This window comes from Vigna umbellata, chromosome 1, assembly GCF_029865625.1.
Source record: "Vigna umbellata cultivar VRB3 chromosome 1, Vumbellata_1.0, whole genome shotgun sequence".
NCBI classification, from domain to species: Eukaryota; Viridiplantae; Streptophyta; class Magnoliopsida; order Fabales; family Fabaceae; genus Vigna; species Vigna umbellata.
Window position 1 is genome coordinate 48886496 of NC_142165.1, and position 20863 is coordinate 48907358.

Below are 20863 nucleotides of genomic sequence, written 5' to 3' on the forward strand. Positions count from 1 at the left end.
GTCTAATATGTCTGTGTGAAAATTATAACGTTAGTCACATAAATGTTACGTGTGCACATTCAAGTGTTCACCAGTCAAAATTTATATTGACATTTTAAGAGAATTCATAAAAGATATGGAGCTTTTAAAATTCTATAATTTTACCAATAAATTAGTATTTATGTTTTCTTTTTCATATTTTACCATCAAATATTTTAATTTTGCATATTTATATTTCATTAACTTTTCTCTATAAAAAAAAAGTGTTTTAAAAATGAAAACGAGCTATTTTAACTTTTAAACTTTTTTCATTTGAAATTTAATTAGGATATACGAAAATAAAATAAAAACGTAAAATCTGTGAATAAAAAACAATTGATGATGCAACGTATTTTATTAAGTGATTTACTGAACTCGTTCCTTTTCGTTTTTACATTTTCTCTTTACCAGACTTTTGAGTTTCAGTCTCTGTATAAATAACCCTTACCGCATTCATAAACTGACGTCGTTGCCTATCGCCTTCTCCGACCGCCGCTGTCTCCGGCCGGTTAGCCTCTTCTGCACTTTCCGACCATTGCATGCTTCTCAATTCTCGTCGACACGACGAAACCCATCACTGAAGTTTACGTAGGAAGTACTATGAGTACCATGCATTTGGCAATACAACACAGAAAACCCCTCGAATTTTGTTGCTTTCTTTATCGTTTTCATTTAAAAAATAATATGAAATCCCCAATTTCACTCTTTTTAGTTTCATCCAGTGTGTGGGACTTCTGTTTCGTAGAAGTAGCTACTTTTCACTACTCATGGTTTCCTTCAAATTTTGATGCTGATCCTCTATGCGATATGATGTTGCAGGGGACTAAGTTTAATCTATTGGAGTGAAGAAACACTTTTTCATTTTTTGGTTGATGCTATTGGAGTTTTTTTGTTCAATGAGGATGAATATTCCATTATTTATTGTATTGGTTGTAATTAAATGATCATTGCTCACAATAACCAATAGTTCTCACCTGACGTGTATATGTAATACCTGTGCTAGTTGCATTTGGCTTTTTTAATGGTCACTAGTTTTCTATTATAGTATACTTATATTTTGATAATGTATAATTATTTGAAGATAATATCTGTTTGCAGCCTGGATTGCTGAGTTTTGATGCGAGGGTGAGTTAATTTTGTTGCAAAATGAAAACTTTTGGTGGGTTGTAAGAGCATTTATATGTCCAGTCATCCGTGTAGACTGTAGAGAATTCGAAATTGAATACAGAGCAGCTGTTGATAAATTGATTGTTCTAGGCTGGTGAATTGAAATGATTATAAGTGCCAAATGTCACTTTAAACAGTCTGACTAAGGTTTTCGTGTGAGAGAAAATGATACGCTGCTCTTGTTTCTGATTTTTCTGTTTCAGTATTCATTTTGGGGTGCCATGGCAAAGAGAAAAGGTAGAGGACGACCAAAAGGGTCCAGGGTTCAGAAGAAGGTTAAAGGGAGTGAAGATGGTGAATTGGTCATTCCAAATACTCCCTTGAATGTGGTGAAAGTTGAGCCTGACTTTATTGAGGAACATGAAGGAGGTATACATAGATTGACTTTATCATATTACCCTTTTTACTTGTATACTTGTATTTTACTGTTTCTTTTTTTTTTGTTGTGAGAAGCATATGCTTACTATTGTTTATATTAACTCTGTGATTCAGGTACCAGTATGCCTACGAAAAAAGGACGGGGAAGACCAAAAGGATCACAGGCTAAGAAATTTCAAGAGAGTGTCCACAGCATCTTGAATAGTTGCATGAATCCATCTAAAATCGTTGAAGTTGGTCTTGACAATGAAGAACCACAAGATGCATGTATGGTTACGATAATACCTGGCTCTGATTTCTCATTTATTATTTTATTCAGTTCATCTTTCCTCCAGTTTACAAATATTCTAATTTTTTAAAAATTTGATGGATTAGTATTGATAGTAGGAGAGCCACGTGGCATTATAGAACTTATTTTCCTATGACAAAATATGATGTTTGATCATATCAAGACGCTTATCCGATGGGAAAAGTTTGTCATGATAGCTCTGATAGTGAGTGTTATTTTGTTTTTTATAGTAGTTTTTGGCAATGATATTAGGAAATATCAAAATATTTATTTCTTTATTTGCTTGGTACGTTGATTAAGGTCAACAGAGTTCTTAACTGGTGTCTCTCTTTCAATTCTCTGCTTCTCCCTTCTTTGTTACCTATGTTGAATGTAGCACGCCATCATCATATATTTTCTCAAATTCCTTGGGGTCGGTACATTGAAGAGGACATGTATACTGATCAATGTCTTATATTCAATATTTGTTGCATTTAAATACAGTTGGGCCCAACAAAAATGGCCAAGAACGACCAAGTGGTTTGGGGGAGTACTGTCAAGAGAATGCTTGCGAGAACTTCTATTGCAATCAATCAAATATGATGGAAGTGAGCCTTCGATGTAAGGAGGAGCAAGAAGCTGCTACTACTAGTCAGTATATGTTCTATTTTTATTAGCTATATACCCTCGTTTATCTAAGTAAAGGCAATTTTAAGTTTGTTAGAAAAAAAACTCTGGGTAATACTGCTATTGGGAAAAAATGTACTGCTTCGGCAAATTTAATTCCGTGCCACCTAAACATTTACTAAATCATGCTGTTCATTTGTCTTAAAATTTTCAGTTGCAGTTTTTTACTTCGGTGGTTGTTCTATATGTCATTATTAGCGTTGACTGCTAGGAACTATTTCAATAACAACTGACTTCTTTTCAACCCTTTTTCGTTTGTGTATGTTTAAGATGAAGTTGACGAGCCTAGGGAGAGGGGATTGTGGCAACCAATAGAGTCAATAAATCAAGAGAACCATCAACAAAATGCAGGTGGAAAGTTGGACGTGTTCATTTAAATGGTGGTCGTTATTTCTGTCTATAAGGCTTTATTTGAACTTCTCTTGTTTTTTGTCGTGTTTCAGATACGATTGTGAAGCCTAAAAGAAAGGGAAGAGGACAGACAAGAGGGTTGTCACTTCAAATGAAGCGTCAACAGAGTGTAGATGGAAAGTTGGATGTTCTCATTCATCCTACAAAGCTGGCGGCAATAGGTCCTGGCCGCAGTGATTTCATTACTGATCTTTCTCTTATTGTTCGTCAGAATGCACGTCTTAATGTGCGCCAGTGGAAGAAGGTTCCACAAAGTACTAGGGATACAATAGTGCAAAATATTCTGGTATGTTATGACAATGGTTATGTATGGTTTTCATCATGATTTGTAAATGATATTTGATTAAAGGATAGATTTGCTTTTTTTTTTTTGCTGGTTCGTGAGTGTCATTCCATAGTTTTGGTTACGTGGAGATGAGTCTTATTTTAACCAATATGACAACAGAGATGTAAATTCACCTTTGACCAAATGGTTTTAACGAAACTCAATTAGAAAGATGCTACTAATCTATTACACTGTTATGCATGAGGAATCATCAGTTTGTGGAAGTGAAAAAAAAGGCATGACAGTGTTTGTGGATGTGAGGGTGCCCCAGGTGTGCTGATAGATTTTTTGGAAAAGACAAAAGGTATACGTATCGTAGTTAAAGGTTTGATGAACAAGGGTCATGCAATGTTGATAAATTGGCGCTACAGTAGTGCTTTAGTGCTACTGCATTCCAGAATACCTCGGAATGTGATCAAATATCCTTCCGCTTTTGTGACTGGCTGATATTGCAATCTGGATCATGATATTTACTTTGTGATTATTTATCCAATCATTTAGCCTATGCTATGGCATTCTTCTCTTTACTAACATAAGCTCTCTGTTTTTGTAATTTTGTCTGTTGTACCATTAATTATGTGACTATCTATGTACAAAGGTATTACAGCAAATATGTGCTTCGAGCCTTGTTAAAATTCATGCAGTGTAATATATATTCATTGGACAATGGTATTTTGACACCCATAATTTTTTTACTTCTATTTGGCACTACCCTTCACTTCTTTTTACTTTCTCTTTTTCTTGCCTTGCTGTCTCTAAGGGATCTTCTCATTTATGTAGTATTCTAATGTTCTCACTCGCTTTCATTCTACTCTAGCATTGAGTCTATGTTAAATAAACCATAAGTTGATTAGTAGTTAGAAAGTTAAAATCAGTGAAAAGTATCATATATTTGAAAAAGTAGTTTTGCTCTCCAATCACTTTGGTAAACAGCACCATAGGTTATCAAGGTCAAACTCTAACTTCAATTAGAGAAGTCTACAAGCACTTAAAGAATAACACTTGAGTTTGATCCTAAATACAATAAAAGAGAGGAAAGGAGAGGATCTTGTATATTTGTGTGGAAATTGGTGCCTTGGGATAGGGAGGTGCAGACCCTTAGGGGTCAATTCCCTTATTCTTGTAACAATATCTCAGCTTCCTATTACTCTGGTTTTTTCTCTCGGTTATGTGTATTTGTGCTTTAAGAGAAAACTTACCTTGTTTTGTAAGGCTGTTCCATTTGGTCTGTTTTTTCCTTGATTTATTCTATTAATCCATTCAAATATGTGGGTGCTTGCGTGGATAAATTAGCTTCTTTGGTTCAATTTTTGTTAACAGAACAATTGGAGACTTCCACATACAGATATGGTACGGAAGGCTATTCTGCATGAAGCGGGCCGTTTATATCAGAATTGGCGCAGCAGGCTTCATGAGTATTACTTAAAGTTTGAAACAAAGGACGAGGCCTTGAAGCATGTCCCTAGTGATGTTAATGATTCTGATTGGCAGTTTTTGGTTGATTATTTTAGCAGCCCTTATTTTGAGGTACAATAATTTATGCCCGTCTATATACCTTTCTGCCCTGTGAATGTCAATAAATTTCATGACCTGCTCTATGTCAATCTTCAGATAATGAGTGCAAAAAACAAGGCAAATAAGGCAAAACAGCTGATAAAACATACTACTGGGTCAAAATCCTTTCTAGCAACCAGCTATGATGCAGTGAGATTTCTGCTTAGCGTTTGTTCTTATGATTATCACGTCTTATTGTATGAAGTTTTCTTTATAATGCTAATAAACATATGATTTTAACAGCGTGACCCAGTGACAGGAACGGAGCCCGATATGCAGACTTTTTGGCAGTTGACACACAAAAGGGGAAATGGGGAATGGATTGACGAAGCATCTAAGGAAATCAATGTAGTTGAATTTCATATTACTGTTATATTTTTTTTTCTGCATAGTTTGATTTGATATTCACTGTCTTCTCTAAATGATCAATTGTTCATAGGACAAAGCTGCTCAACAAATTAATGAGAAAAGATGCCAAATAGTATATTCACAGGAAGGGGGAGAAACAAATGAAGAAGAAATTATTAGTACTGCCTTCCAAACATTGGTTGGTAAGAAATCATATGTCCGTGGTTTTGGTCCTTTTGGAGCAGAACTAAGGTCATCATCGTCATCGAGCTCCAATAAAATTCAACAGCTGCAGGCTGAATTAGATGCTCAAAAGAGAGAGACAGAGAATGCTAGGAAAGAATGCGATGAAATAAGAGCTAGACTTGTTGAGGTTGAGTCCCATCTAGAGGATGAGCGGCTGAAACGCATAGAGCTAGAGGCTCGTCTCTTAGATCGTCAAAATGAGATGCAGGAGATCAGCTGTCAGGTTCAGAACACCATCCAGGCTGCATTGTCTCAGTATCTTCCTCCAGTAAGTATAAAATATAAACATATTGATACTCAATTTTATGTACATTGGTTTAAGCTAACTTTAATTTTGAAATAAAGTCATTTTTAATATGTGAGTGAGATTGGAATTTTCATTAATAATGCTTTTGAATCATAAGAAGCATTGGAATGATTTTCTGAATACCAAAAGATCTGACCTTTGTTATCAGAACGTTTGGCTAGATATTTTAAATTATTGTGTATTATCAATTTTTACTGTTAGCCGTTCATGGATGGATTGAGGCTTTTTACAGTTAGATGTGAACCTTAGGAGGTTAATCAACTCAAAGGAAGTGTATGAAGCACAAAAACCATGGAAACAATTGTTAATGGCAGAAGCATAAATGGGCATGGTTATGGCTTATGGCAATCAAACAAATGGAAAGGGAAAATAATAACAAGTAAAGAAATGAAAGTAAAAATGCATAGAGATAAGAGATGAAGAGTAGAACACGCAACCTATAATCCAAGAATTAAAGGATAAGTGCTAGGTGATTCACCACTTGAGAAGAAAATCTCTATATAAGAACAAGGGAAGAGAACTCTCAAACTCTCAAAAACTCATAAGGAGAATTGCATTCAATCTTCAAGGTATGTTTTCCAAATGAAGGAGATTCCTTATTTACAATGGAGGAGCTCAGCCTATGGGACAAGAAGGAGCAAGAAAAGGGAGTTAACTTTCTTAATCTCCATTAAACATGGTTACACATCTTAACCTCTTGAAATTAGGGAAGTGTAATGATTATATGTGAAAAGCAATGATGACTTGAGAGGGAAGCACATGGATGGTGTCTGAGGGAGTTCCAATATACACAAGAAGTCTCTTGAAAGTTTGAAGAGTCAAGCGGAAGAGTTGAACTACTCATGTGTACATGAAAGTGACATGTGATAGTTTAGAAGCTCCAAAAAACACTTCTAACTTTTTAGAATTTCGTAGTTCTAGCTATTCTCAAGGTCCTCTAAAGACTTCGAAACTACTTATGTACAAATCTTTTAATCTAGTCTTGCAAAGCATTGAATCTTTCTCTAGTTAGCCTCCCTTGGATTAAGGCTTTATCATAGGTGGCCTTCCATGATTAGCTTAGATTTTAGCACGAAACATATATATATAAAGTTCTTTAGGTATTGAGTCCTAATTTATAATGGGAATCTCATCTCATAAAATGGATACTTTTAGTGTAAACTTTTGCATGTTATCAAAGATGAAATACTAGTTTTAGTCTAAGAACAGTACTAATAGGTTCCTACAAAATCAGTTCAGTTGTCCTACATTTTATTTTATTTCATAGTACTATCATACTATCAATATTAAATTAGTAATTTTCGTAAGCTCTGAAAGTAGTAATACTTGGCTGCTGAGCTGAGGATTTGTCTGCAGTTAAAGGAGAGAACTATTGTGTTTTAACTTGTCAAAGATATACATTTTTGGTTTTGTCTTTGATCTTGTGGGATGAGAGTAATATTGAGCTGTTTCAGCTGTGGATTTCTTTCCTTCTTCCTCATTTTGAATCTTGTCAAAGTCTCCAAATTCCTTTTTTAGACAATAGAATAAGTTACTTCCTAAATAGATGTACACATTTTTAATTATGCCTCCACACCCACTTTGTGTGCGTTTCTTCTTTTCATTTTTCATATGAATGTTGCGTCTTTAAAATTTTCCCGTGATGTGTTCTTGTTTCAAAATATTCTTGTGGATAGAAAAGCGAAGCCGAGACCTCAACGAAGAATAAAAGAAAGATCGCAGAGCTTGAAGCACAGCTCCATGAAGCAGAGGATGTGATAACAGATATTAGATCAGAACTAATTAAATATCGCAAGGATCAGGAAAGTTAGAATGAAGTGGTTCATATGCTACAATCTTAGTACTAAATTTCTTTTGGCCTATGCTTATTATGTTCGAGTAGCTGTTACTGCTAACTGGTAAACAGACTTATTTATATTATATGCTTTTTCATCTCTGAGGAATCAATTTGGTGCACTGTAAATGCTTGTTGAAGTATTTATTGGGAATTAAAGAGTTTAATGTATAGCTTTGGTGGCACTTTTTCAAACCTTTATTTGTTTGATTTTAGATACGCTATATTTGAGTAAAGCTTTTAAGAATTATACAATAATTCGCGCCATTGGATTGAGTGGGTGTACATGACTTTTTAAAATTTTATTAAAGATTAAATACACTATTAGTCATATGCTCAAAATTTTCATTTTTCTTTCTTTTGATTTATTATGAAAATTTAATCAAGTGATATGATTATTTAAGTTTATTAGATTTTTGTTAAATTTAACTTTATATAGAACGGCTATTTTGGTGGTCATACACAAATGAGCAACGATAGTATTAACATTAAAAATTAGCAGTTTGCAAATTGGAGAAATGAAAAATGTTTTTTTTTTTAAATTTGGGAACTAAAAGGAAGAGTGCCTCCAATTTAAAAGGCAAAAAACATAGTTAAATCTTTAATAAAATTTGAAAAAATCATGTTTTCATAAATGTTTAGTAAGTAATTTGGCTTTTTTACTTAGTTATATAATTATTTTAGTTCGTATACAGAAATAATAAAATTGATTTTATTTAAAAAATATTGGGATTGAGTAGAGAAAAAAAAAGAAATTAAAATGAATTATCTATATTTTCTTGTATCCTCTTTTTTCTTCTTGCACTCCTATGAAATCCATAAACCCCAAATTACCCCTAATTAAAATTATAATAAAAGGGTAAAATTTATCCTTGCACTTCCTTTTTAGATGAATTCCAAATTATGCAATCCCAAAAGTACTTTTAGATCTAGAAACATGTTTCGAATTATACATTCTAGAATGCATTCAATACACTTTGGAATCTATATTTCGAAATATAATTCTGAATCTGAAAATATACTGTGGATCAAACAATTTTGAGTATATTTAAATATAATTACATTTCGAAATATAATTCTAAATCTGAAAATATACGGTGGATCAAATAATTTTGAATATTTTTAAAAATAATTACATTTCGAAAGACACAATTTGGAAATTATTTTCAATTCGGAAATAATTCCTTACAACTTCTCCTATCATCACACGTATCATTTTGGATTTTACCATCTTGACACGTGTGGAAAAGAATTTGAGTCAATTTAGTTACAAACAATAGTATAATTAAAGCTGTTAAAACGCATGAATTAGTGAGTCACTTAGTGAGTCAATCCAATCTGATTTATTTATTAGCGAGCTGAAAAAAAAAAATTAATTTTTTGTAATTCAAATCTAAATCAATTTCACTCTAAAATGATATTAAACTTCAAAGAGAATTCAAAATAAAAAAAATATATTATACAATCCAAGTATAATCCAAAAACAAGTTCAAAAGGCGAACAAATACATTTTAAATATTGATAATTTTTGTATCACTTGTCCATTTATATAATATTAGAGTCTTGAATAGATAAATCTATAATAATTTTCTCTCATGAAACATATTTTTCTTCTTCCACATCTACGGTATAATAAAAAAATGCTAACTAATAATATTGAAACACTAAATAATAAATAATTAAATTAAATTAGGTGGATTAGGGAGTCAACCCGGCTAATCACGGGTTCAACCCGGTGAACCTGGTTCTAAGTGAGCTGGGTTGAAAACTAACCCGCATAAAAAAATTACATTTTTTTTCAACCCAACCCGGTTCAAGCACGTGATGAGCCAGGTTAGCTCGCGGATTACAACTCATTTTAACAGCACTAAATATAATGTTGATTAAGACTAAATCCACGAGAAACACATTTTTTTTTAATTTGTTTATCGGTAAGAAGTCCCTAAAAGTACATTTTGATACGTTGTTAATACTTCTAATTTTAATTAATATGTATTCTCAATGTACAATACATTAAAAGGACTTTTTGGAAAGGAATAAGTAATGTGAAAACTCCTAACACTCTGTAAGATAATTGTGGAATGAGGGATTGATGTGACCATTTTTAGTGATTGTTAGAGTGATTCTTAAAGTAGATCACTTAATTTGAATGAGATTGATGTGATCAATTTTTGGAGTGATCTCAAAATAGACTACTTAAGAAAATTATGGAATGTAACCTTTTTTAATAATGGTTGAAATGATCTCAAAGTAGATCACCTAAGAATAGGATGACACAAATTTATCCTCAATCTCGTCTTTGTTTAAATTATTAAAATATTCACAATTTATTATATATATATTTTAATCTTTAGTTTTATAATTTTTCTTAGTCTTTTACCATAATTTTTTTCTCTTTTCTACTAATTGTTTGGCTTTTTTTATATCCACGAAATTCACATACGACTTCAACTTATGTTTTCTCTTATCACACAGAACGTTTATATAGTTATTTTGAAATGATGTATTATCAATTATAGTTTTAAATAGTTTTTATGTTACACATAGGAATACTTATAGTACTTTTTAATATTTTTATTCATTGTTTTTTTACATGAGAATGTTTGACTCTTAATTTTAAGTGTTCAATTGCATAAACTTTTCATTTACTAGGTAATATAAATAACTTATCTTTTTTATTTTCTCTGATCCTTAAATATATTTTCTTTCAAACAACTTTTATTTTACTAAAAACATTTTCATTATCTTTCAACAATTGAACTAATTTGATAACTGAAAAGTTTTTTAGATATCTAAGGCACTTTCCATGTTATCATATCCCTAATTATATATTTATTTTTCATTGAGCGATTTCGTTTAAAGATATATCAAATTGTTTTTAAGACAACCATGTGTTCTTTTTTACTTTATTTAATATTTTTGTTGTTTATTTTATAATGTAAAATATTATTTTGATGGTTTTATGTATAATTATTTTAATTTCCTAACTTATTATCATAAATTTAATTTTATCATCGCAACTCAATAAAGACCTTCAATTTACCATAATATAATAATTTGATATCATTTTCATGAATTTTATTTATTACCACATATCCTAATGAAAGTTCAAAAGATGAAAAACTATGTTAAATTTCAATTATTATTAATTTAATTTTTGTTAGGTGTTATTTTGAAAGATAATATAAAGATATAGAAAATGACATTTTAGATGTGATAGTAGTTTAAATATAGTAAGACTCGATTATTTTAATATTATAATGTTTTAATATAAATAGTTTTTTTAGGAACAAATTTCATTATTTTAAAACACATTATCACTTTAGAAATCACTTTTCTAAAGTTCTTTGACTTTTATCTAAGATTTCGTTCTTTTGGTTCGTTTGATTGAAGAATTTCGTAGAATTGATCATTGTGGCGAGCTTTCCAATTTGAACCGTTTAGTTTCTTTGTTCGTCTAAGTTGAGTTTCAATCTTTTTTCTTCGTCTTTTTTGTTATCGGTTACATGTGAGCATGCATCTTTTTAATCATCTATATGAGTCTCTCTGCTAATCAGTAATTTTATGTCCAAATTGTTCTTATGGTGTTTCTATGTGTAGACAGAGCATCTGTCAATTAGGAGGAGCTTCGTCGGTTAAGGTCTTGTGAGTAGTTGAGTAAGGTAAGGGGAAACTAGTTGTTTTTTGTGTGCATGAGTTTGATAAATTTAATGATCTTCATGTTGTTGCTCTAATGCAATTGAGGATGAAATTTGATTATTTTTTATGAATTTGGCATGTTTTGAATGATTGTTGTGTTTTTGTGTGTTTTGGTTGATTTTTTGTTAATTGAGGGAATTATAATCTAAGAAATTGAGTAAATTGGTAAGTGTCCTAATATTAATTTTTTTTACCAAAGTACTAAGAAAGGAATACCAAATTAATCAATTGAATATGTCCATTTCCCCTAAATCACATAATTTCATCTAATGGTATATGGTATAGTAGTGAGCGATGACAAACTAGGAGCATTTTAACTCAAAGTCGTTAAGTACAAGTTTGTACCGTCGAACGTCATATTTTGTGAATGTCTTGACACTGAGCGGCAGTAGGACACTGTTGAACGCAACTTTTGTAAGAAGGATGGTACTGAACGTAGAACTATCGTTGAGCGCCACTTTTTGCAAAAGGTTTGACTCTAAGCACTACTTTTGAGTGCCAATTTGTATGTTGCATCTTCTTTTCTTCTTTGGTGGTATGAAATAGATTGTAATGGAATTAATGTATGCTTATAATATTGTTTATTATTATTTGTAGTGATGATTATGGTTGTAAACAAGTATAATGATGGTGTTGAGAGAATTTCAAGGAGAATTTTTTTGTGGTGACGATCTTAATGTATGCATTGACATTTAAGAGATCAATAAGGAAATATCCTATATTCTACCAACTATTCAAGTCATATAAAGAAAAATGGCGGGAAGGAAAAGAATGGCAGTAGATTTTAGCCACTGGACTATTTTATATTTTAGTCCTAGGTGCGAATGAGATTAACCTTGTGAGGGATAGGGTGATAACTTCTATATTTATGACTCTGCAAAATATACATATTATTACGAGTGCACGCTTCAGATGAAGCCCAATGTCAAACGTATGTATCGAGATAATTGAGTTTATTGTCAACTATTGGTGTGTATCTATATGATTTATTGTATTTAATTCATGTTTAACTTGTATTTAATATGATTTAATTATTTTAAGATAATTCTTTTGCACACTAGCTTACCCTATCATCTTTTTTGTATTTTCTTGTGTTTATTTGTCTCACTTCATGATGTGAACAGATGAGAAGTAGATAGTAATACGCCTTTGGTGGAAGGCGACTATGACATAGTAGTTTTTTTCAATTTATAGTGATGATTTTGTATAGAAGTTTTATTAAACTTTAAATCATCTTTATTTGTTTTATAAACATTTTATTTTTGTTGTTATTTACTTTTAGAGATAATTTTATTATTATATATATATATATATATATATATATATATATATATATATATATATATATATATATATATATATATTAACACAATCTATTTTGTTTTACCAGTAATCTTATAATATCTTGTTTTATTTGTAAGTTGCTAAAAATGGATGTTTCAGATAACATCACCCCTATAAATTTTAAAATATAGATATTCTTAGTTTAATTTTTTTTCTAAAGATTGAAAATTTTCATTGTATAATGTTTGATTTAGCAAAATACAAACAAATCTTCTATATACAATATTCTATAAAAGACTAATTTTAAAAATATCGTAGCAGAAAATATTTTCTTTGTCATTTTGTTACTCCTTATTTAGAAGACGTACCTTTGTAATACTTTCTTTATTTAATTATTTAAGGATTTCTAATAAAATATGAATGCTCTAACTTTCTATAGGCATGTATTATAAATAAAAGTTACATAAAGTAATAGATTTTTTTTTAAAAAAAAGTAAGGTACTAATATTTTTATAAAAAAAGAAGAAAAATAATCTTACAGAAAAGGCATGAATATCGTAGACTTCATGCGTTGACTCAAAAAAAACTCAGAGAGCAATTACTAAACACCTTGGATTCGTCATTTTGAAAAAGTCAGAACAATCTATGCACAAGCTGCTGGCAGAAGTAGACACCATGAATCTTTTTTCTTAACTGTCGGCATGGATTCTAATTCTTAACTGTGTTTGCTCCGGTATGTTTCCCTCAGATAGATCCCAATTCTCATGATCACCCTTGTTCTAGCTAATTTCATTTTGTATACTAGTTTCATTTTAACTGTTGCTAATTCCACACTCACTGGTTTTACCTTATCTAAAAATATATCCGTAAAACCTTTAATATTAACAAAAAAAAAAATATTTGTGTGCTTCTTAATGATTACATGCAATTTAGTAAATGGTGATTAATAAACGGTTCAATATCAGTTTTTACATGTTGAAGCTTTGGAGTGTTTCATATTCATATTGAATAACCTGATGTGTTTGTTTATACTTCAAAATTCTATACTGCTGATGCCTAGGGTTCAAGTTGTGTAGTAGTTTTACACTTTCAGCTTTTCTTTGTTATCTTAGGCTTTCAAAATAATGTCTGAGCTTGAACTTGTTGGCCCTCTTGTTGGAGAGATGGGATCGATTGGGGTTGGAGAAATGCATACTACAATTGCATCTAAAATTGCATTTTCCAAAAATCTGGATGACAATTGCAACATTTTGGTTAAAGATACAGAGATGCTACATGCAATAAAGAAGGATAAAGAGATGAAAGCTCAAAGAAACAGCCATAAAGATACTACCAATGCTTACAAACTGTGGACAAACAGGGTATCAGAGGCCACAAAAGAAGTACAGAAGCTGAAGCTTAAATATGAAGAAGAGACCCTACCCTGGTGGCGGATTCTAAAGCGTTCCGATCTGAGTGAAGAAATGGAGAAGAAGAGCAATTGTGTTCGTCAACTTATGAATGATGAATGTTTAAAAGATTTTCTTGTTGATAAACCACCAGAGCCTGTTTTAAAGGAGTTAAATGTTCCACAGATAAGTGGATATCCAACCCTTCAAGGCGCTTTGGATAATACTCTGGTTTTGCTGAAAAATAATAAGATCAAGATCATTGGAGTGTGTGGAACAAAAGGGGTGGGGAAAACAACAATAATGCGGAATCTAAACAACAATGAAGAGATAGCTAAACTGTTTGAAATTGTCATCTTTGTAAAAGTCACACCTAATGATCGTAAGCTTCAAGAGAAAATTGCTCATCGGTTGATGTTGGACAAAGGGATCAACAAGGAGGATAGCGACGATATTGCAAGAAGAATACACAGAGAGCTAGAGAAGAAAAGATATTTATTAATTTTGGATGAGGTTGAGGATGCCATCAATTTGGAGCTGTTAGGAATCCCAAGTGATAATAACAATGGCAGTAAGGTGGTAATTGTCACTCGATTCCCTCTTGTTTATAAGTTGAATAGGGTGCAGAGGGTCATCAAAGTCGCGGAGCTATCTCCCGATGAAGCATGGAAGATGTTTAGAGATACTGTCTATGCCTTCAATCCTAAGATTGATTCCCCTGACATTCAACCAACTGCAAAACTTGTATGCAAAAGATGCTCTCGTCTTCCACTTCTCATTTACAATATAGCAAACTCTTTTAAATTGAAAGAGTCTGCTTCTAGTTGGTGGGCAGGACTTGAAGATCTTAAACCATGGCCAGAACTTCAAAGCCAAGGTTTAGAAGAGTTGTACTCGTGTCTGAAGTTCTGTTATGATGAACTAAATGATAAAAGGAAGCAGAAATGCTTTCTATACACTTCACTGTATCCTGCAGATAGCAAGGTTTACTCTGATTATTTAGTGGAGTGTTGGGCAGCACAAGGTTTACTTGGTGATATAAATGATACAAGGTCATATCAAAGTGCACGCAATTGTGGTATTGACATATTAGAACATCTTGCTAATGTCTCTCTACTAGAGAAAGGGGGAGCAATGATATATGTTAACATGAACCATTGCATGAGACAACTTGCATTGCACATATCCTCTAAAGATCCTGAGTGTAGCTTTTATCTCCAAGACGGTGAAGAATCTGAAAATCTCTCAAACTCAAGAGCTTGGCAGCAGGCTAGGTGGGTCTCTATGAGAAAAGTACATGAGTTACGAAGAAGTCAAGATTGCAGCACGATTTTGACTCTGTTGCTGAGAAAAAATCCCGAGCTAACTGCACTACCAGAGTGTTTTTTTGAGAACATGAGCAGTCTACTTCTGCTAGACTTGTATAGTAGCATGATTACACAACTGCCATCATCTCTATCAAAATTGACTGGTCTGCGGGGTTTATTCTTGAACAGGTGTGAGCTATTGGAATCACTATCATCTGAAATAGGATTACTTCAATTTCTAGAAGTCCTTGACATACGTGATACTAAAGTAATTTTCATACCTCTACAAATTGGATTCTTGACTAAGCTAAGATGCCTGCGAATCCCATTCATTGCAAGTGAAGATAATGAAGCTCAAAATGTTCATGTGATTTCAAAGCTTCATAGGTTGGAAGAATTAACTATTCAAATCATATCCTATGAACAGTGGTGCAATGATGCTAATAATGTGCTGGCACATGTGGCTTCTTTGGAAAATGTAACTCATCTCAGATGTTGTTTTCCCTCCTCAATCATTCTTGGAGAATTTCTTTCAAGAAGCAAATCATGGCATAACAAGCAGAATTCATTTAGATTCACTGTAGGATGCCAGAACTCAAGGCGACCTCAAATACTTGAATTCTTTGAATATAAAATTACTAATTATTTGAGGTACTGCAATGGTGGACAGAGGGATGACCCGGCAATTATTGAGGTACTACCAAAAACTGATGCATTTGAATTAGTCTGCCATAAAGATATAAGAAAATTGTCCAATTTTGCTGGCATAGCTTGTCTGGAACGCATTCGTGGTCTTTTGATTAAAAGATGCAACCAAGTTTTGACAATTGTGTCAGGTGAAACAAGTAGCAATGTCATGAACGGAATCCAAATACAAACGGCAGTCATCTTACCAAATTTGGAGCAACTTTATTTGGAAAATTTGCTCAATTTAAAATGTGCTTTTAGAGGCCCCCTGCACAGTGGAACATTTTCCAGATTACAAACTCTGTCATTGAAAAATTGTCCAAGACTGAGTCAAATTTTCAGCAATGGAGCAATTCAACATTTTTCAGAACTTCAGAAGCTGAAACTTGAAGATTGTTCAATAATTGAAGAACTTATTGGAGAAGACATTGAAAGAGAAAGGGACGTGCTTCCAAAACTGGAAATACTTCTGCTAGTTAACTTGCCTAACTTCAAAAGTATATGCACAACTCATACATTGGCCTGGTCCTCTTTGGAGCTGTTAAGGATACATAACTGTCATAAGTTTAAAACTTTACCACTAGATAGTGTCAATGCAGTCAACTTAAAGTCCATTAAAGGACAGCAAGAATGGTGGGCTAACTTGGATTGGACAAACAATGAAGAGGTTCTTCAGCGATTGCAACCCATATTTGTTGCTTCCAATGAGTATTTTTCTTAAATATTTTCTTTCATGCTGTTGAGTGTCAAAAATAAGATGTGCTTGCTTGTCCTTCCTTACTTTATCGGAAGAAACTAGAGAGAAAGGCAGCTTGTATTGTATTGTTTTATGGTTTATTGTGTGTTTGTACCTAACAAACTTTTAGACTTGGAACTAAGTCAATTAGAAGGTGCAAGATGTGCTTGGGTTGAAAAAGAACCACTAATGTTTTCTCATTCAAACTTATATTACTTCTTATGCATATTATTTGTCTCTATAGTTAATGGGATAATGAAGTGAGAACCTCATTTATAAGTATTATTAGAGATATCACGTAAACTAGAAATAGGCGCAAATTATAATTTATAAATGAAATAAAATCACATCTTATATATCAGATTTTTGAAATTTAATTAGGCATGAACTCAGATGTTAAGAAGTCTATTAACAGTTTATTCTAACAAAATTCGTTGGAGCTCTTGTGCCACAACCACATCTCATAAGTGAGATATAATTTTATAAGTAGTTCTATTCATTAAAATGATTTAAATTGTTACTCAAATTTAAGTAATTGTTGGATCAACAAAATAGATTCCTTGCAAAGACAGTCACATTGTAAAAAGAATTATCATTATCTAGCACATATACAAGCTTATCTACTGAGGTTTTATTAAAAAGAATGTCATCATTTTATATCTCAATTACGTAAAGTGTAATCACTAACGTTAACAGGCTTTTGGTTGAAAAAAGATCATTCCAAAGATTTTCTACGAAGCTTTAAGCAATCAAGTAAATGAAAATACTAGCCTGAAAACAGAACTCGATGCTATGTGAGATGCTCCATTTTAAAACAACATTACTGCCAACAGACAGGTAATACTCCTTAGCATTGTTGACTCAGTCAGAAGGCTTCCGTCTAAGTAGGTCAAGCACATCAAGCTTATCGATCTTAGCAGCAAGTATGAAGTCATTTTCTGTCAACCCACCTGCAAAAACATGAAGCTCGTTTATGGTATTCTATGTATTAGGTAGTAAATTTAAGAAAAATAAATGTTTAAAACCACAAAGAAAGCAAGCTTATTGAGCCTCCAAATCTCTGCTGATCTTAAAATAGAGCATTTGTTAAGCTATGATATTACTGAAACCATCTACTACGGATGCAAATGAGTTTAATAAGTAGCCATACCCAGGGGCTTGAGAGATGGACGCAAAATCAATATCAAAGATCTAAGAAGTATATCATAATATATTTAGCTTATTATCATTTACTACCATTTTGTGCTATACGAATGAAATTTTCTAGTAAAGGTACAAATTAGGGTACAGCTTGTACGAATTTAGTAAGAAAATGGAAAGGAAGACAGAAAAGGAGGGAAAACCCGGTGAAGCATAATTAACAAGACTATGGAAAAGAGTATTTAAGAAAAAAAGTTGCACAATTTCTGTTCATTCCTATCGAAATATATTCCACCCGAGACAGAATATGGATAACATGAAGAAAAATTGGTACATGATTCAACTAACTTACCTATTTACTTTAGTGATTTGTTCGTCGAAAATACATAAAATTGATCAACATGTCTATTTGATTCAACTGTTTTCCGTCATTGTCTAAATGAAGAAGATGAACGTATTCTTCAAAAAGGAGGGTTTACTCTGAGAAGAAGAAAAAATCAATTTTCATCTCTCTTGTTTTTTATTTTTAATTACAAAAAAAATGTTACTTTCTATTTTATTTTATTTTTTAAAATATTTTACTTTTACTATTACCTATAGGAATATTTGAAAACGAAAGCAAAACACATTTTCTTAGACCAAGCATGTCCTAAATTTTTCTAATATAGCACATTTTCATATGTTGTCTTCACTGTTAACCATTCCACGGCTTCATGAATTTTACTTCCAAAATACTGTATGATCTCAAAGGGGTTTTCTAGTTGGACTCCTATAAAGGTATCTAAAACCTTTTTCCTTTCTAGTTTGTCTTCATTTTATGTTATTCTCACGACACACACTTTCTACAAAAGAACAAATAGAAACTGAAGCTTATTTTTTTTATGATAGGAGCTTCTAGGGGGACTCGGGTAAACAAAGGGTAAGTTTCATAAATCCACTGAGTATGCTATTTTTCTCTCTCTCCAAAGAGGGGGGAACTCATTGCTTTCCAGAGAAGCAGTGATTAAAACCAGAGTCCTTTGTAAAATATGTGGGTTAAAATCTTCAACGTATTTCCAGAGCCTGAACTGTGCTGATTTAGGGTGTATCTTGGAACCGCAAATGGGGGTTCACGCTTTCCAAAGCTTGAGCCTGAGAAGAAAAAAATGTGCCTTTTGCGTCGAGCAAATTTGTACATGAACTAACACATGGTACTCTCACATTATTTCTTATCTACCAGCTTGTGATTATATAACTTAAAAAGTTGGACAATGAATAATTCATACCAACAGCATGAGTCCAAATCTCTATAGTAACATTATTCCAGTCGACAAGGTGAAGATCGGGATGATGACCTGCATTATAAACATCCTCTTGGTCATTTATTGTATGTACCCTTCAAAATGAGATCAGTAACAAAACGAAAACAGAACACGACACCTTCACTTTCAGCAAGAACAGATACTATTCGAAAAAAATCCAATCCCTTGGAGAAGGTCCTTACTGTCCATGACCGCCTCAGCTTCATGACACCACCATCGTTTACCAAATTCCACTCAGGAACCTAACCACTCAATATCAATAGCCAATACCATGAGTCATGAGACTTATAAACCTTGAATTGACAGATACAAACCTGTGGCATTAGAGTCTGTGCTGAATCCTCACTCATGGGCCGTAATTCCTTCAGATTGCATGGCACACATTTCTTATCTGTCAGACCTAAGGGAGAACAAAAGAAAATTCATCTAAAAAATCTAGAGCCTCTTTTATAATTTTCATTTCCCAAATTTAAGTACAGTATAAAATCAAGTTTTTACTGTAAATATAATAAATAGAAAAAACTTGAAAGACTAATGATTTCTTATTTACTAAAAGTACACGAGGTAGACCGAATCAGAATGCACTTTAACTTCAAACGCCCAGTCTTGTTATCCCAATATAAAACTATGGAATGTACAGTGTCATACACTTGTTCCTTAATTAAAGAAGCCATGACCAAAGTAAGCAAAGCAGCTCCAGCTAAAGAACATGCAGAAGAGAGGTATATAAATATATAAACATATAGTATATACAACAAAGTTCCTAAACAACACTGTCAATCAACAAAATTCCCTGGGGGCAATGTAAAAGTGAATTGGAAAGTTCTGTTTTACCACTAGAATAGCACAAAAGAACAAACCCACAAGAGAAAAGGGCCAACTTAAATTTGTGTATCACATGCAAAAGGTTCTGCAACATCAACCAGAGCAACATTTCACAACCACAAGGCATAGAGACGAGCAGCATGTCCATTTTCAATCAATTGCTATTCCATTCAACACTATCAGTCTTGTTCGCCACATTTTTCTAGTCTCCGAAATGCAAATGTTGCAAATCTAAGACGAGAGATCCAATTTGATGAAACTAAAAACATGGCCTTTATACATATCATTGGAATGACGAGTACCAGAAAACAAAAATCAATTAGCAACGAATACACATCTATATAGCCACGAGGAAAGCATGAGCATCTGAGGAAGTTATTTAATGCATGAACGCACGTGTAAGCGATCTGTGAGAAGCAGCCATGTCTTGAGCGAGAAAAGGTAATGGTAGATTAGGTTGGAGAGAAGCACAAGGGAAGAAATGGGAATAAATGTACAGAGAAAATGGATGAAACAATGCGCTGCGCAGAGGGTGTCACCCTTCTCTGTCTGATCCGAAAATGTGGCACTGCCACGCGGGACCTTAAATTATGTAATTATTTTACCTCTGTACAAAGAAATAATATAATTAATAAGTTAGGTTAATTATTTTTTTTCGTAATCATCATTTATTTGGCACGTATCCAATTTTTCATTTTGTTTCATTAAATGTTTATAAATTTCGATAAGTAGATCTTAGATTTAATTAGTCTTTCTCTAGATTTTAAAGTTTTCAATGTAAATTGTCAGTTAGTAATGTCTTGGTGAAAAAGTATTTTCATGTGATCTTTTAACCATCAAAATAATAATTAATACTTGATAGAAAAGCAATTCTAGTGTATCAAGTGATATTTGCTTAAAAACTAGATATTATAAAATATTATGTTGTGTATAATTTGGATCTTGATAAAAAT

The 20863-nt window shown here is 32.5% G+C and overlaps 3 protein-coding genes across 6 annotated transcripts; 2 read left to right on the forward strand and 1 right to left on the reverse strand.

The window, feature by feature from the left end:
• The first annotated feature begins 393 nt into the window (after nt 1-393).
• On the forward strand, nt 394-7767 carry LOC124845323 (uncharacterized). Its single transcript, XM_088103547.1, has 11 exons — nt 394-526; nt 1389-1554; nt 1678-1830; nt 2336-2482; nt 2789-2869; nt 2962-3215; nt 4575-4781; nt 4866-4958; nt 5052-5156; nt 5248-5670; nt 7386-7767. The coding sequence occupies exons 2-11, from the start codon at nt 1407-1409 to the stop codon at nt 7518-7520; spliced, it is 1746 nt and encodes a 581-aa protein (XP_087959673.1). The 5' UTR covers nt 394-526; nt 1389-1406; the 3' UTR covers nt 7521-7767.
• Nucleotides 7768-13103: 5336 nt separating this feature from the next.
• LOC124845314 (disease resistance protein At4g27190-like) lies at nt 13104-16870 on the forward strand. The gene is made up of 2 exons (XM_088103548.1): nt 13104-13259; nt 13639-16870. The coding sequence occupies exon 2, from the start codon at nt 13651-13653 to the stop codon at nt 16627-16629; it is 2979 nt and encodes a 992-aa protein (XP_087959674.1). The 5' UTR covers nt 13104-13259; nt 13639-13650; the 3' UTR covers nt 16630-16870.
• A 346-nt stretch (nt 16871-17216) lies between these two features.
• On the reverse strand, nt 17217-20477 carry LOC124845313 (pterin-4-alpha-carbinolamine dehydratase 2, mitochondrial). Of its 4 annotated transcripts, none has more exons than XM_047322391.2 (5): nt 20307-20477; nt 19400-19485; nt 19204-19327; nt 19050-19118; nt 17217-17594 (listed from the first exon to the last, which is right to left on the reverse strand). In XM_047322391.2, the coding sequence occupies exons 1-5, from the start codon at nt 20332-20334 to the stop codon at nt 17506-17508; spliced, it is 396 nt and encodes a 131-aa protein (XP_047178347.1). In that variant the 5' UTR covers nt 20335-20477; the 3' UTR covers nt 17217-17505. The 4 variants fall into 4 exon arrangements, with proteins under 4 accessions (XP_047178347.1, XP_087959677.1, XP_087959675.1 ...); XM_088103551.1 differs by having other exon boundaries at nt 20213-20460; XM_088103549.1 differs by having other exon boundaries at nt 19920-20460.
• Nucleotides 20478-20863: the final 386 nt, after the last annotated feature.

Coding starts and splice junctions, on each gene's coding strand:
- LOC124845323 (XM_088103547.1), top strand. CDS start 1,407: ATGGCAAAGAGAAAAGGTAGAGGACGACCAAAAGGGTCCAGGGTTCAG. Junction 2,870..2,961: donor GAACCATCAACAAAATGCAG/GTGGAAAGTTGG, acceptor GTCGTGTTTCAG/ATACGATTGTGAAGCCTAAA. Junction 5,671..7,385: donor TGTCTCAGTATCTTCCTCCA/GTAAGTATAAAA, acceptor TCTTGTGGATAG/AAAAGCGAAGCCGAGACCTC.
- LOC124845314 (XM_088103548.1), top strand. CDS start 13,651: ATGTCTGAGCTTGAACTTGTTGGCCCTCTTGTTGGAGAGATGGGATCG.
- LOC124845313 (XM_088103549.1), bottom strand. CDS start 20,058: ATGGACATGCTGCTCGTCTCTATGCCTTGTGGTTGTGAAATGTTGCTC. Junction 19,486..19,919: donor TCTTTTGTGCTATTCTAGTG/GTAAAACAGAAC, acceptor GTTCTCCCTTAG/GTCTGACAGATAAGAAATGT. Junction 17,595..19,049: donor GATTTGGACTCATGCTGTTG/GTATGAATTATT, acceptor ATGTTTTTGCAG/GTGGGTTGACAGAAAATGAC.